Genomic DNA, 13723 nt, shown 5'->3' on the forward strand with positions numbered 1-13723 from the left:
ACATTTTTCTGCCTTTCCTGGTTATACCCAGTGTTACAAACAATAATATAAGCAATTCCCAGGGATATCCATCAGGTTGCACTGCCTGCACTGCACCTCTTGGTCTGTTTTCTTCAGTACCACACTTTGAAAGGCTTTCTGAGAGTGATTAGCCTCATTGCACTTAGGGGAGATTGAGGCAAAAAAAGGTCACTGTAAGTCAGCAGCAGAGCTAAGAATCCAGCCAGAACTCCTGGCTCCCAATCCAAGGCTTTAACTATGGCAGGTCACTCAAATAATAAATTACATTGCAGCATATTTATGCTCTGAACCAGATTTAAAAAAAAAAGCTATTTTCTCTAAGACACAAAACTTTACTACTAATCCAAGTACATTACTATGCAAAAATACCTACCACTATAATGCTGCCCTTTTTTGAATTAGAAAAAATGTAAAAGCTTGGAAATAAATAATTCTGTGTGAATTGATTAATCTCCCCAGTTATATAGAAGAATGGATGATTTCAAAAACCTGTGCTTACTCACATGTAATTTATTTTTCTTTCTAGGTGATTTCAGATTTGGAAGAGCAGCTGAACCAGCTCACTGAAGACAATGCAGAGCTGAACAACCAGAATTTCTTCCTGTCCAAACAACTGGACGAGGCCTCGGGGGCCAACGACGAGGTGGTGCAGCTGCGGAGCGAGGTCGATCATCTCCGCCGGGAGATCACCGAGAGGGAGATGCAGCTCACCAGCCAGAAACAAGTAAGGCTCTCTAGGTCTGCCCAGCAGCCTTGGTGAGAGCTGGCAAAAACTCCTTTTACATCTGGGAACCCATGAGAGGTGATGATGCTTCCAAGGGCAGTGGCATTTAAGCCTTCCTTCCCAAGGCGGTTGAGTGAATGGAAATTTTTGGTATTTCCCATCGTGTTTTTACAACATTTTATTTAGCAATCCTGCACTCTGAAGGCATTGTCATTTAGAATTACTCATTTTAATTTGGTGGCTCTGGAAATCTCAAAATGTTCATAATGAGCTCGACCTGACATTATCAGGGATCACAAGTGAATGTACAGGAGCCTTGAAATAAATGGGCTGTGATTTCCCAGCTCCTGCTGGCTGCTGATTTGCATGTACTGTAATCGAAATGCTACGGCTGAAGCTGAGAGTGCACGCTTGATGTGGGATGTGAGAATTGATAGGAGGATTTATTTTTAGACTATGGAGGCCTTGAAGACAACATGTACGATGCTGGAAGAGCAAGTAATGGACTTGGAGGCCCTGAATGATGAACTCCTGGAGAAAGAGCGCCAGTGGGAAGCGTGGAGAAATGTTCTAGGGGATGAGAAGTCCCAGTTTGAATGTCGAGTTAGAGAGCTGCAGAGGATGCTGGATACTGAGAAACAGAGCAGGTCTCTCTCTCTCTCTTCCTTCCCTTTTATGAACTTTTATGAAAATTCTCTATAGAAGCTAGTACAAAAATTATATTTAGCATAGGATATGGGAGTTGGAGCTAAATATAAAATCTTGTGAGGTAGTTCTAAAAATGGTTTATTAGTTAATAGTCATCACTGATATTGTTCCTTTTGTTTCTTTGCAAGTGAAAGATTCAAGGGGAGTGGTATTTATCATTGTAACTTATAAAATGTCCTGATTTATTATCTTCTATTTTATTTTATGGAAAAAATAGTCTTTGCTCCTGACTGTTCCTGTGGGGTCTTGAAATTTTTAAGGCTGTAGTTCTAGCAGGGGCAGGAACAGGATTATATAATATAAAAGTGTTGCAGCAAACAGTCTGGCTTTCTAATGTAACATCTTGAATTTGAGGCAACCTCTGAAAGAGTTATTGATGCCACTGCCTGCTAGGGAGAGGTCAAGGAGTTAGGTAACATTATTTTCCATTTTAATGCAGAGTGAGAGCAGATCAGCGTATTACTGAGTCTCGCCAGGTGGTAGAACTGGCTGTCAAGGAACACAAGGCAGAGATTCTGGCCCTGCAGCAAGCACTCAAGGAACAAAAACTCAAAGCAGAGAGCCTTTCTGATAAGGTAAGTAACTTTCAATCCTAGACTTTCATAATTAGATGAAATATTTTTCCACTGATATTACTTTTAGAAATGTGGCCTTCAGCAGCTTTTTTCAAGATGTTATGGAGACAAATTAAAAAGACCGGAGGGCATAGAATAGAATTCTATCTGCAAACCAAAGACCTCAAATTTTCTTTGAAAAAGACTAAAGCAGACAGCAGGCTATGATGCCTGGAATGAAGTCCTTCAATAACTCGGTATCTGCATTTGAACAAGCCAAAATATCTTTTGCCTGGTTTTTCCCCAGCAACCAAAGGATAATTGTATCATTTTTCTTCAACACGTGCTTGGTGAAGTTGGATTTAAGACTGTGGAATTATATTTATTAGTGTTCAATATTACTCTGACCCTCTTTCCCAGCTCAATGACCTGGAGAAGAAGCATGCCATGCTGGAGATGAATGCCCGCAGTTTACAGCAGAAGCTTGAGACAGAAAGGGAGCTCAAGCAGAGGCTTCTGGAGGAGGTAACCTTGGAGATTCATGTTAGAACTTCAGAAGGTTCCACATCTTGAGGAGGGGAGGTTGTGTGAATAAGAGTTACACATACATCCTTCTTCTGTATAACTAGGGAGATTAATCAAGTTGGGGGAGTTGTTTTCACTAAAAGTTTGCAGAGTGTGTGGCCATGTCAGGGAGCAATAAAAGTGAGCTGCTCCTCAGGGGAGATGGCAGCCAAAGGGGACAGCATGCCAGGCAAGGACAGGACCTTGCAGCCTGCAAGCTCACACCCACAGCACCTGAACAAGAGGACCAGTGAAGATACCAGTGATCATTATGGAAGCCTCTAGTCACAAGGCAGCTCCTAAGTCAGCCCTGCAAGGCCAGGTCTGTGCCCAGGCATAGCTCTGACCAGGCCAAGGGCCATAGCTTAAAACCAGCTCTGGAGCCAACATGCTGACAGTGCACACCTGGAGGCCACAGGTGAGGCTTCTCTCACAGCTCTTGCCATCACTGATTTGGGTCACAGGTTTTGATACAAGGTCACACACCATCATCATATCAGACAGTAACTGAATGCAGGCAACCAGTTGTGGGTGGTGGGGGAAGAGGCTCCAGAGGAGGATTTCAGGGACAATTAGGGCATTTAGAGCCTTCTGGTATTCTTGGGGTACTGACAGGTTGCCTACTCCTTTGTGCATCACCAGGAAAGATTCCTGGCTCTTACTTTGTAACATAGGAGCATTCATGGTTTTCCTAGTCAGGGACCTTGTCAAGAAAGTGTAAATTCTAAAGGAAGTAGGAGTATTTTGTCATGTGCCCTCCTTTGGTGTTAATTGGAGAGAAAGATGCAAACAGCTGGCCATTATTTTCCTTATCTCATGTGACTATGACTGTCCTGGTTTATAGTAAAGATTGTAGTTTTAATTTACTTTTACACAGTACTGAGGTGACTTCTGGTGGTTGTACAGAGAGCTTGAGAAAATGGTGTTGCTACAGATTAATATAAATACACAGAAATGCTTGTTTAGTCATAATGCAGTCTGAAAGAAAAAGAATCTTCTAGAGTATTGTCATTTTCCAGTTCTTGAAGAATTGTATGTTTATTTATAAGTTCTGCAATGATGATTATTTTACAAGAGTGACAACATTTAATAGCTTTTCCTTACAAACAAGAAGACAACAAACCCAAAACCCTGGCCTTTGTTCTCCTCTCAACAGCAGGCAAAGCTGCAGCAGCAAATGGATCTGCAGAAGAATCACATCTTCCGCCTGACTCAAGGTCTGCAGGAGGCTCTGGACCGAGCAGATCTTCTGAAGACTGAGAGAAGTGACCTGGAATATCAGCTGGAAAACATTCAGGTGAGGGTGAGGAAGCAGGGCAGTGCTCTGCCTCATTCCCTGTGAGGCTTTAGGATGTGATTTACAGTTTGTGTGATACTTTCTTTAGGGTATTTTTTAGCTCTGTTTTGCTATCAAGTTGTTTGTTTGTTTCTTCTGTTAAGATGAAATTTCTTGCATCTGTGTGTGATTCACAGGTTCTCTATTCCCATGAAAAAGTGAAAATGGAGGGCACTATTTCTCAGCAAACTAAACTCATTGATTTCCTGCAGGCAAAGATGGACCAACCAGCAAAAAAGAAAAAGGTGGGTGAATAAGGTTTGAGAGGCATGGAAGTGAATGGTTTTGTAATTAGTTATGTGCTGTGTATTCTTAATATTCTGTTTTATCTTCCTTTGTGTAACAAAATGTTGTCCTCATTTAAGACCATTCTGAGTTGGTGAACACAAACTTTACTAGGCAGAATGTGTTCTTTGTGGTTTTTCTGGTATTTAGTTATTCCTACAACATTTAGGTTACAACCCAGTAGCTACACCTCAGTGAAGCTGTAGGACTACAGAATTTTAAGCATGTTTTTTTAATGCTAAGTATGTATATGTGTACAAACTTATTGCGTACCAAGAGTGGTTGTCCTTTAGTCACAGCATAGGACGGAGCAGTCAGGCAATGTGACTCGTGTCACATCTTTGTCATAAGCTGTTCTGTCACTTTGAATGAAGTAATTTAATTTTAACCACATATTTTGAGATCCTCTGTTTAGATGCTTTCAGAGACTCCAGGTGTGAGTACTAACAGGTGATGTATGTCCCTCTTTAAATTAATCCATATCTTGACATTTTTCTCTCCAGTGCCAATATGAACTAAAAATCCATCCTTACACATAACAGAGTTGCCATTAGGCCCTCTGGCCGGACTGCCACTAGCTAGTGTCACTTTGCCTAGGTTAAGCCATCTCTTGCTAGGAGTTAGGAGTTGTCTGTGTGTTTCTGTTGCTAGGGCCTGTTTAGTCGGCGGAAAGAGGACCCTTCTTTACCCACACAGGTTCCCCTGCAATACAATGAGCTGAAAGTGGCACTGGAGAAGGAGAAGGCTCGTTCTGCTGAGCTGGAGGAGGCTCTACAGAAAACACGCATTGAACTCAGATCTGCTCGTGAAGAAGGTAGGGGTTAACAGAAAAGGTGGATCTGGAAGGAGGCACACGTTCTTGGTCTGAAAATGTGCCTTTAATTGTGTGCCACTCTAGCAATAATTAAACAACATATGTTATTACCACTGCTGTGATGTTACAATAAAGCTACACTTGATTCTGTAGGCTGTAACTGCAGACTGGTCACACAGAGCCCTGCTAGGAACCAGAGTGCCACGTTGGTCACATTAACCAGGGACATTTGTCTTGTCTGTAGCTGCTCATCGGAAAATATCGGACCACCCTCACCCCTCCACGCCGGCCACAGCCAGGCAGCAGATCATCATGTCTGCCATAGTGCGCTCCCCTGAGCACCAGCCCACGCCCATCAGCCTGCTGGCTCCACCCTCCAGCCGCCGGAAGGAATCCTCCACACCTGAGGGTAGGCTTCTGCCCACCTCCTCTTCTTCTTCCCCTGCAATGCCATCTCTTTACTGGTGTAGTTTTCACCCTGCTGATGATCTGTGTCCCTCGCAGAGTACAGCCGGCGCCTGAAGGAGCGGATGCACCACAACATCCCCCATCGCTTCAACGTGGGGCTCAACATGAGGGCCACCAAGTGTGCCGTGTGCCTGGACACCGTGCACTTCGGCAGGCAGGCCTCCAAGTGTCTGGGTAAGGGCAAAACTCAGCACAGCTCGGGGGGAGGAGAGGCATCATCTCGGAGGGTTGCAGTTTACTGCAGTCCTGATTCACGTGAAAAGTTTCTGTTTTGGCCTGCACATTTGAAGAATGAGTTGGAGTTCTTTAGTTCTTGGTCTCAGAGTTGTTTATTGTTTCTTATCTATAAAAATTTTTCTCCTGCCCTGCCGAGGTCCGTCCAGCAGGACAGTTCCAGGCACTCTGCCTGCCCCCGGGGCGATGTTATCTCTTTATACTACAAATTATGTATAACATGTTTACAATTACTTTCCAATACCTATCACCTATGTTAAACAGTGAGCATCTACTCTAAACCAATCCAAAAGTGCCACCAGCACAGCAGAAGATGGAGGTAGAGAAGAAGAAGAAGAAGAAAGGCTGGACACACCCAAGTCCCTCCATCTTGTCCCCAAAACCCTCATTCTAAAAGCCCCAAAATCTACTTTTTCACCTAGTGATAATTTTATTATTACACTATTTAAACTTCTGTGGATTTCAGGTCTTCATACAAAGCTGGTAATTTGCTCCATGGGTCATAATCAAACTCACAGGTGTTCTGAACTGTGTGCCAGGGTCTCTGAGCCCACTGGCAGGGGTCCTGGCAACTCTGGGACACCCAGAGGGATGTTCTGAGTTCAGAAAGCATCACCCATCTAGAGCAGGGAAAGAAATGACAGTGTGAAGACTCTGAAACTACTTGGTGCAAACATTGAGAAAACATCATGATTTGGAGTGGAAGGGGAACCTTGGAGAAGCTGGGATTTGTGTGTTAGAAGTTGAGGCAGCTGTGTCATGATTGTTTTCTTTTTTTTGTCATTTAACAGAAGTTTTTCCCTGTCCTCTTGTCAGAATGCCAGGTGATGTGTCACCCAAAATGCTCAACTTGCTTGCCAGCTACTTGTGGGCTGCCAGCAGAATATGCCACGCACTTCTCGGAAGCGTTCTGCCGGGATAAGATGAATTCCCCTGGCCTGCAGCTGAAGGAGCCAAGCACCAGTCTGCGTCTGGAAGGGTGGATGAAAGTGCCAAGGTACAAACAGGACTCTTGGTGCTATGTCAGGTGCTGAAATATTTGGCCTGATATTACCCTGGCTCTTACAATGAGATAATTAATAAAGGCCCATTACATGGGCATTGCAATTACCACCACTATAATTACAGTTGCTACTGCTGAAATTTCTTTTATAGGAGTTGCATGCTTGCTTTATATAGAATCCAAGCAGAAAGTCCAACATGGCTTTGTGCTTATTTTCCTCAGGAATAATAAACGTGGGCAACAGGGCTGGGACAGGAAGTATATTGTCCTGGAAGGAACCAAAGTGCTCATTTATGATGCAGAAGCAAGAGAAGGTAACTTAGAATTTCTAGCAAGAACATATATTTTAATCTTCAGATATTGTTTGGTGGGTTGAGAGGCCTAAAGATTATTATTGTTTCCTATAGCTGTACCAAATTTAGCTAAATCTTCAGTGATAAAGCAACATTATTTTTTTCTAGACTCTTAGCCATTTTATTGGCTGGCATGTCATAATAATCCAGCTGAGAAAACATCCAGTGTGCATCCACTTCCATTTGCTATCACAATTATTTTCTTGCTGCCTGTTTGTCTGTTCCTAATCTGTCTCCCCATTCTGCTGCAGCTGGACAGAGGCCTCTGGAGGAATTTGAGCTCTGCCTTCCTGATGGTGATGTAACTGTTCATGGAGCTGTAGGAGCTACTGAGCTTACCAATACAGCAAAGACAGGTGAGAATATTACATAGGTCAGGTCAAATGGATTTCATCTGGCTTGCCATCAGTTAGCCTTGTTTGGCTGAACAGAATTTTCTCCCTCGAGCTTTCATTGTGTAATGCTGTAATTTACCTCCATCTGAATTAGGGGAGTAGCTGAGCACTCCAGACCTAGTTACACCCAGGCTGTTGCTTCTGTCGTGGTAGAACTGTGGTTAATATAGTCATCAAGCCAAATGGAAGTAAATCTTAAGAGATCTGTAGCATAAACACTCGCTTTATTTAAATTTCTTCTCTATTAACTGTGATGTATCATAACTTCTTCCACCATTGTGCTCTGACCACAAAGCCATTAACTTAGAAATGCTGTGGGGTGTATACAGTCTCTTATTATGAAAAAATGTTGATGTGTTGATTTGTATGTACTGAAGAGAACTGATGGATAAGATTCTGTATGTCTTGACTGTTACATTAAAGGATACAGACTGTTAAAAACAAAGGTTTCCATAACCAGTTTTTACAGATTTTCCTTAATCAGTACAGGGAAAACTTTAGTCAAGTGTCTGGTTTTGTTTTGGTTTTGTTTTGGTTTTTTTCCCCACAATGGAATTTCTTTCTCTTTTGAATAAAAGGCAAGAAATTATTTTTGTTGAGTTAAAGACAGCCTTGTATGTATGGATTGCATACATCCAGCTAATATTTAGGTGTAAGTAGCTAGCCTGTGCAGGACCTGTAAAGGAGAAACCAATGTGTAAATTGCCATGGTACGTCATGATAAATACAACTTCTCTCCAATGAGGCTGAAAGGTGTTGATTTTAAGTCCACTGACAATATTCCAAAAACTAATCTAAGTCTTATTCTATCTATATAACATCTCAGATGTGCCATATATCCTAAAATTGGAGTCTCATCCACACACCACTTGCTGGCCTGGTAGAACACTCTACCTGTTAGCACCCAGCTTCCCTGACAAACAGCGCTGGGTCACAGCACTGGAATCAATAGTGGCAGGTGGGAGAGTTTCCAGAGAAAAAGCTGAGGCTGATGCTGTGAGTATAAAAGTTTCATTTAATAATAAAATATTCTGGGAGGGAGCAGAGTTTTGAAAAATATTTTTTCGGTATTTGACATACTGAGGTTTAACTGAAGGTAAGTTATTGCTTCTGCCTTTATGATTTGAGCACCAGGAGCCAGTTCACTGTGAGAATGATGCTGTGTATTACAATACCCTTCTTTAGACTTGGGGAGTGTAGTAAGAGAATCCCAAAATATCTCTGTAATTCCAGCAGAGGAAGGAAGAGCAGTTAGGACATTGTTCATAAGGTACCACATGGAACTAGCAAACCTTAAAAGAAGCAAAAACTCCCTCCCCTCCCATTCTTAGAGAGCCAGAGGTTTTATGTTTCTTGCTGGGGGGAGGTGTGTGTGGGTGTGTACTTTTTAGTTTAAGTTTTATTCCTAATAAGAGGTTATACAGATTTGTTTAGGTTTTGGATAGCCTTTCTCACACTGTTACACTGATAACTCTATTTTCTGGCAAAGGGAGGTTGGATTCTGTGGCATTGCATAAGAGAATTAGCTGTGGAGGTAGGGAATATCTGACTGCAGGAAATACTCTTTTTTCCTCAGGCTCACATTTCTTTTGTATCTGAGAAAAAAACATGCTCCCACCAACATTTATACTTTTCTTTAATCCTTCCCCTTGGAAAATTCCACTGCTCTGTTGTAGGAGGTTGGGGAAAATGGAAAGGATAGAGACAACAATAGGTTCTGCCTGAATTTAGGATAATTCTGATCAGTTTGCCTTACTGTGTCTAAGGTAGATAAAAGTTTACTAATTCTTTTGTAGGAGGCATCCCTGCAACTTTTAGCTTTCTGAGAAAAAGAAATCTATGCCAATCTCTTTGCCTGTCTGAAATGATGACCTTACATTGTTAAAATACCCACAGATAAAGAGATGAAGATTAACTCAACAAGAAAAAAATTATTTTTGTCATTTACAGAAACTGCTGGGGAACTCCCTGCTGAAGCTGGAGGGTGAAGACCGTTTGGATATCAATTGCACAATGCCCTTCAGTGACCAGGTAATGGTCATGTGCACTTGGTCTTTCTCAGAAGTGGATAATTGATTCAGGGAAATGGTATCTTGATTGCAATATGTGTAATTATGCACTTGTTTGTGGGTTTGATTTTTCTCTTCATTGCTGAAGAGTATCACCCAAGCTGCTGTTGGAGCATTCCTTGTTCTCCTCATGTAGAGCTATTTTTTCCCCTATTGTAGGTAGTGCTGGTGGGTGCAGAAGAAGGTCTCTATGCCCTGAATGTACTGAAGAATTCCTTAACACACATCCCAGGAATGGGAGCTGTCTTCCAAATTCACCTCATCAAGGATCTGGAGAAGCTGCTCATGATAGCAGGTACAGGGCTGTGTGTCCCCTCTGGCCCTGCAGTGGCTCTGTGCTGCCAGGTCCTGCTTGCCTTTGGGTTTGTTCCAGGCTTTTGTCTGTTTTTTTTTTTTAATCAGCAAATTGGCAGGAATGCCTTGCTGTGGTTAACACAGTCCTGTCTGAGGCTGGCTGGTAAGGGATGGTGTGAATGAGCACTCAGTTAAACCTTCACAAGAAACTGATTTCAGAGCTGAGGGAGGGAACAACCAGAGACAAAACATTTCCAGGTTAGAGGTCAGTTGTCATTTTAAGTTCAGTTTAAAAAGTGCTGAGCTAACCAGTGAACATCTCTTCCTAATTATTGCATAACGTTTTTAATGTAATTAACCATTTGAGGACCACTATGTGATCACTGGGGCATAGGGCCAACTTTTACCCTCTCTTGCCCTGTAGCAAAGCTGGGACTCCTGTCATGATTTAAGATTTCTTTATGAAAGGAACACCAGCTTTAATCTCTCCATCTGTGGTTTTCCAGAGATAATCCTTCCCACACGGATGTAGGCATGCTGAACATTAGGCTGTGTCTTCATCTGAAAGCCCAAATTATCAAGTGTCTATATGACATTTGCAGGGAATGAAAAACAAATTCTTTCCTGTTCTGCTAGTTTTGTGGGTTTTTCCTGGTAAAGGTTTAAGATGTCCATGGTCTATTTGTGCCAGGGTAGTAGAGAACAAAGCAAATCTCACACATAATGAGAAAGCTGTGTTAGTCTGTCACTGGGCTTCTGAGAGGAACTGGCCTTGGGCTGTAATGCAATTCATTAGGGCAGTTCTTGGAAATCCCTTGCCAGTTCTGTTGGCACAGAGTGATTAAAACATCTTGTACTTGAAGAAGTTCTGAAGGGCAAAATGAAACTTCCTGGCTAATTTTGAATAATGTCTTAATGAGGCCACAATTACTGTGTACTGCTAGACTTCAGCAACACTAATAATCCACGCAGGGAATGATTGCTCTCCTGGTGGATTTGCTGCCTGTTGTAGGGTTGGGATTTTGTAAGTTTTCTGTTTCAGTTTGAATAGGAATAATATGGAATGAATTCTGCTTGGTACCTTGTGACTGTTTCCACAGTAACAGCCTGTAACAATGAGCTGCTGCTTAGGTAAGACTTTTGTAGTGAATAGGGAGTTCTCCCTTGATGAAATGCACCCTTTTTTTGTTTCCAGGAGAGGAGAGGGCTCTGTGTCTTGTTGATGTAAAGAAAGTGAAGCAGTCCCTAGCCCAGTCTCACCTCCCAGCCCAGCCTGATGTCTCACCAAATGTCTTTGAGGCTGTCAAAGGATGTCACCTTTTTGCTGCTGGCAAAGTAAGTCACAGCTCCCTTGTGCCCCCAGACCACCCCTTAGACTGCTCTGAGTTAAATATTAACAAATCAGCATCTTTACTCCACTGGCAACAAACACATCCAAGGTCTGTATTCTTGCTCTGAATATTTTTCTTCAAATAAGAAGAATGTATGGGCTGAAGAGAGGCTGAGCTGGAGACAGAATGGGAGATTTGCTGTTAATATGGATCAGTTCAGCCAGGATGCCATGGTGGTATAGCTTAAACTGCTAGACAGTAAGAAATCCAGCACAGCATGGTACTACTGCCTCCTCACTACTGACTACAGTTTTGAAGTTTTTAATTAGTGAATTCTGTCCAATCTTTGTTCTTGAATGTCATGCTTCCAGGTAGGTTAGCAAATTTCCTTAGGTGTTTGTGTCACTTTAATTCTAAACATTTACACAAATTACTGGTTTTAGTATGGAGCATTTAACCACAGCAAAAATTCTCATTAACAATAACTTCTCTGGACTACTTTGGTAACAAACTGAGCACCACTCATTTCAAAGTGATGCTTAAGATAAGTTTCAGGGGTTAAAATGTAGACCTAACCTATTTCAATTTGTCAATCCCTTTTCTGTGCAAAACCTTCTCATATTTTATTAACGTCTTTCAAGCATAAAAGAAATCATAGAAGCCATTTAAATTCACGTTCTTTTTTGAGAATGTGAAGAGGCTTTTCATTATTTCATGAATTCACAATAATTACCCTATTAATAAAATGTACTTGCTTATCTCTGCAAAGTTCTTTTTGTGGCAAGAGGTTCTCAGATCCGTTTCACATGCTCAGCAATAGAATTTATTTTATTGCTGTCCTGAACTATGCTTTTTATCTTCCTCACAGGTTGAGAACAGTCTTTGTATCTGTGCAGCCATGCCCAATAAAGTGGTGGTTCTGCGATACAACGAGAGCTTGAGCAAGTTCTGTATCAGAAAGGTGAGTTTAGTAACTCCCTGCTCTAGTTGAGGTTAATTCACATTGTGCTCTAAGCCTTTGCTTTGGAGCAAACATCTAAAACCTTTCTGTGAGCATGAGAAAATTTGTTTGCTAGCTAAAATGATAACAAATTGCACTGTGCACTGACTCAAAGTGGAGTAGGCAGCAATTTCCTTTAATAAGAGTTGGCATTTTTGGAGAGATGCAGAACAGAATTGTGGTTTTTTTGAGATATTGGGCTGAGCTGTAACCATACCCTCAGAGATCTCTCCTCAGGACAAAAAGTTTAAACACCAGCTGCCTTAAAATATCTGGCACCCAGAAACTCATGTTCTCTCCTATGCACAAACTACACCTCCCTGGGTGAAAGCCCCTGCAGGTGACTTTGCAGGCACCATTTCATTTTCCAGTGTGTCTGAGGCTGCTGGAGGGAGCAGTGGGCACAGCCATGCAGATCTGGCCTCCTCAGGAGGAAAGGCATGACTGATGGAGATCTGGGCACACCTGGAATGTCTACAAGCACTGCAGCTGACACCAACTCCTGCTCACACTGAGGGTCTGCAGCCCTTCCTCTGACAAGGGCTTACATGCACAACATGCAAAGGCATGTTTTAGAGGGCAGGTTTTCCTTATCTCCACTAATCCAGACAACTGAATTTAGATCCTAACAAGATGGCAGCAAGCCCAGAATATGCTTTTCTTTTCTGCCAACAAAATTTCCAGATAAAGTAGGATTTATGTAAGGAATCTTGTCCTCAGAAGATCTGGGAATCTGAGCATTGTGTCAGGCTAACCTGCAGAGTATCCCAGCTCTTCAGTCAAAAGGCAGGTCCTGGTGGACAGCATCTCTCTATCATGTACAAAGAAGGAAGGAAGGAAGATGGGCTGTGGTCTACAAGGCAGCTGCTCATTGCTGCTCCAGAAATCTGAGCTGCAGAGCAGAATATCTTCCAGAACAGTGTATTTTTCCAAAAGGAAGAGAATCTATCCAGAGGCGAGTTGATATGCAAGTCTACATTCAAGCATCTCTTCCAACAAAACAAAACTTTCTTCTAGGAAGAGTTTTTGTTCACATGCTTTTGAAAGACTGCTGGGTCTTTGAGATTGCCACCTCTCCCTTTTGTAAAGATAAATGTAGCAATATCCAACTTTCCAGACTCAGTGTTATCTGTAAGCTGGTACAGGGGACTAATATCTGTCTATGCTGTCCTTTTTTGCAGGAGATTGAAACCTCTGAGCCTTGCAGCTGCATCCATTTGACCACTTACAGCATCATCATTGGAACCAACAAGTTCTATGAAATTGAGATGAAGCAGTACACACTGGAGGGTAGGAGATAATTCCTGAGAATGCTCCAAGTGGCTCCACAGGCGGTTTTGAAAAAAGTTGGTGCAAATCAAAGCCTTTCTCCATTCTCTTTGCAGAGTTTTTGGATAAAAATGACCACACTTTGGCCTCTGCTGTGTTTGCTGCTTCCACCAACAGTTTCCCAGTCAGTATCATCCAAGTGAACCCAGCAGGGCAGAGGGAGGAGTATCTGCTGTGTTTCCATGGTAAGTGGTGCATGGATGTGCAGGTGTTGCACTACTCCTGTTCTCTGAGCTGCAGA

At 42.3% G+C, this 13723-nt stretch overlaps 1 protein-coding gene across 2 annotated transcripts in view; it reads left to right on the top strand.

The window, feature by feature from the left end:
* The window catches only part of CIT (citron rho-interacting serine/threonine kinase), a 68041-nt gene that overhangs the window by 48853 nt on the left and 5465 nt on the right, over positions 1-13723 (top strand). For both annotated transcript variants that reach the window (XM_063173417.1, XM_063173419.1), the window contains 19 exons: positions 548-745; positions 1199-1392; positions 1893-2028; positions 2428-2532; positions 3728-3868; positions 4045-4152; positions 4844-5006; positions 5251-5415; positions 5511-5648; positions 6525-6705; positions 6934-7025; positions 7316-7420; positions 8286-8455; positions 9410-9490; positions 9688-9823; positions 11018-11157; positions 12022-12114; positions 13335-13443; positions 13539-13667. In XM_063173417.1, the coding sequence (XP_063029487.1) occupies positions 548-745; positions 1199-1392; positions 1893-2028; positions 2428-2532; positions 3728-3868; positions 4045-4152; positions 4844-5006; positions 5251-5415; positions 5511-5648; positions 6525-6705; positions 6934-7025; positions 7316-7420; positions 8286-8455; positions 9410-9490; positions 9688-9823; positions 11018-11157; positions 12022-12114; positions 13335-13443; positions 13539-13667 (2584 nt within the window). The remainder of the gene's footprint in view (positions 1-547; positions 746-1198; positions 1393-1892; positions 2029-2427; positions 2533-3727; positions 3869-4044; positions 4153-4843; positions 5007-5250; positions 5416-5510; positions 5649-6524; positions 6706-6933; positions 7026-7315; positions 7421-8285; positions 8456-9409; positions 9491-9687; positions 9824-11017; positions 11158-12021; positions 12115-13334; positions 13444-13538; positions 13668-13723) is intronic.

Source organism: Melospiza melodia, chromosome 20 (assembly GCF_035770615.1).
Source record: "Melospiza melodia melodia isolate bMelMel2 chromosome 20, bMelMel2.pri, whole genome shotgun sequence".
NCBI lineage: Eukaryota > Metazoa > Chordata > Aves > Passeriformes > Passerellidae > Melospiza > Melospiza melodia.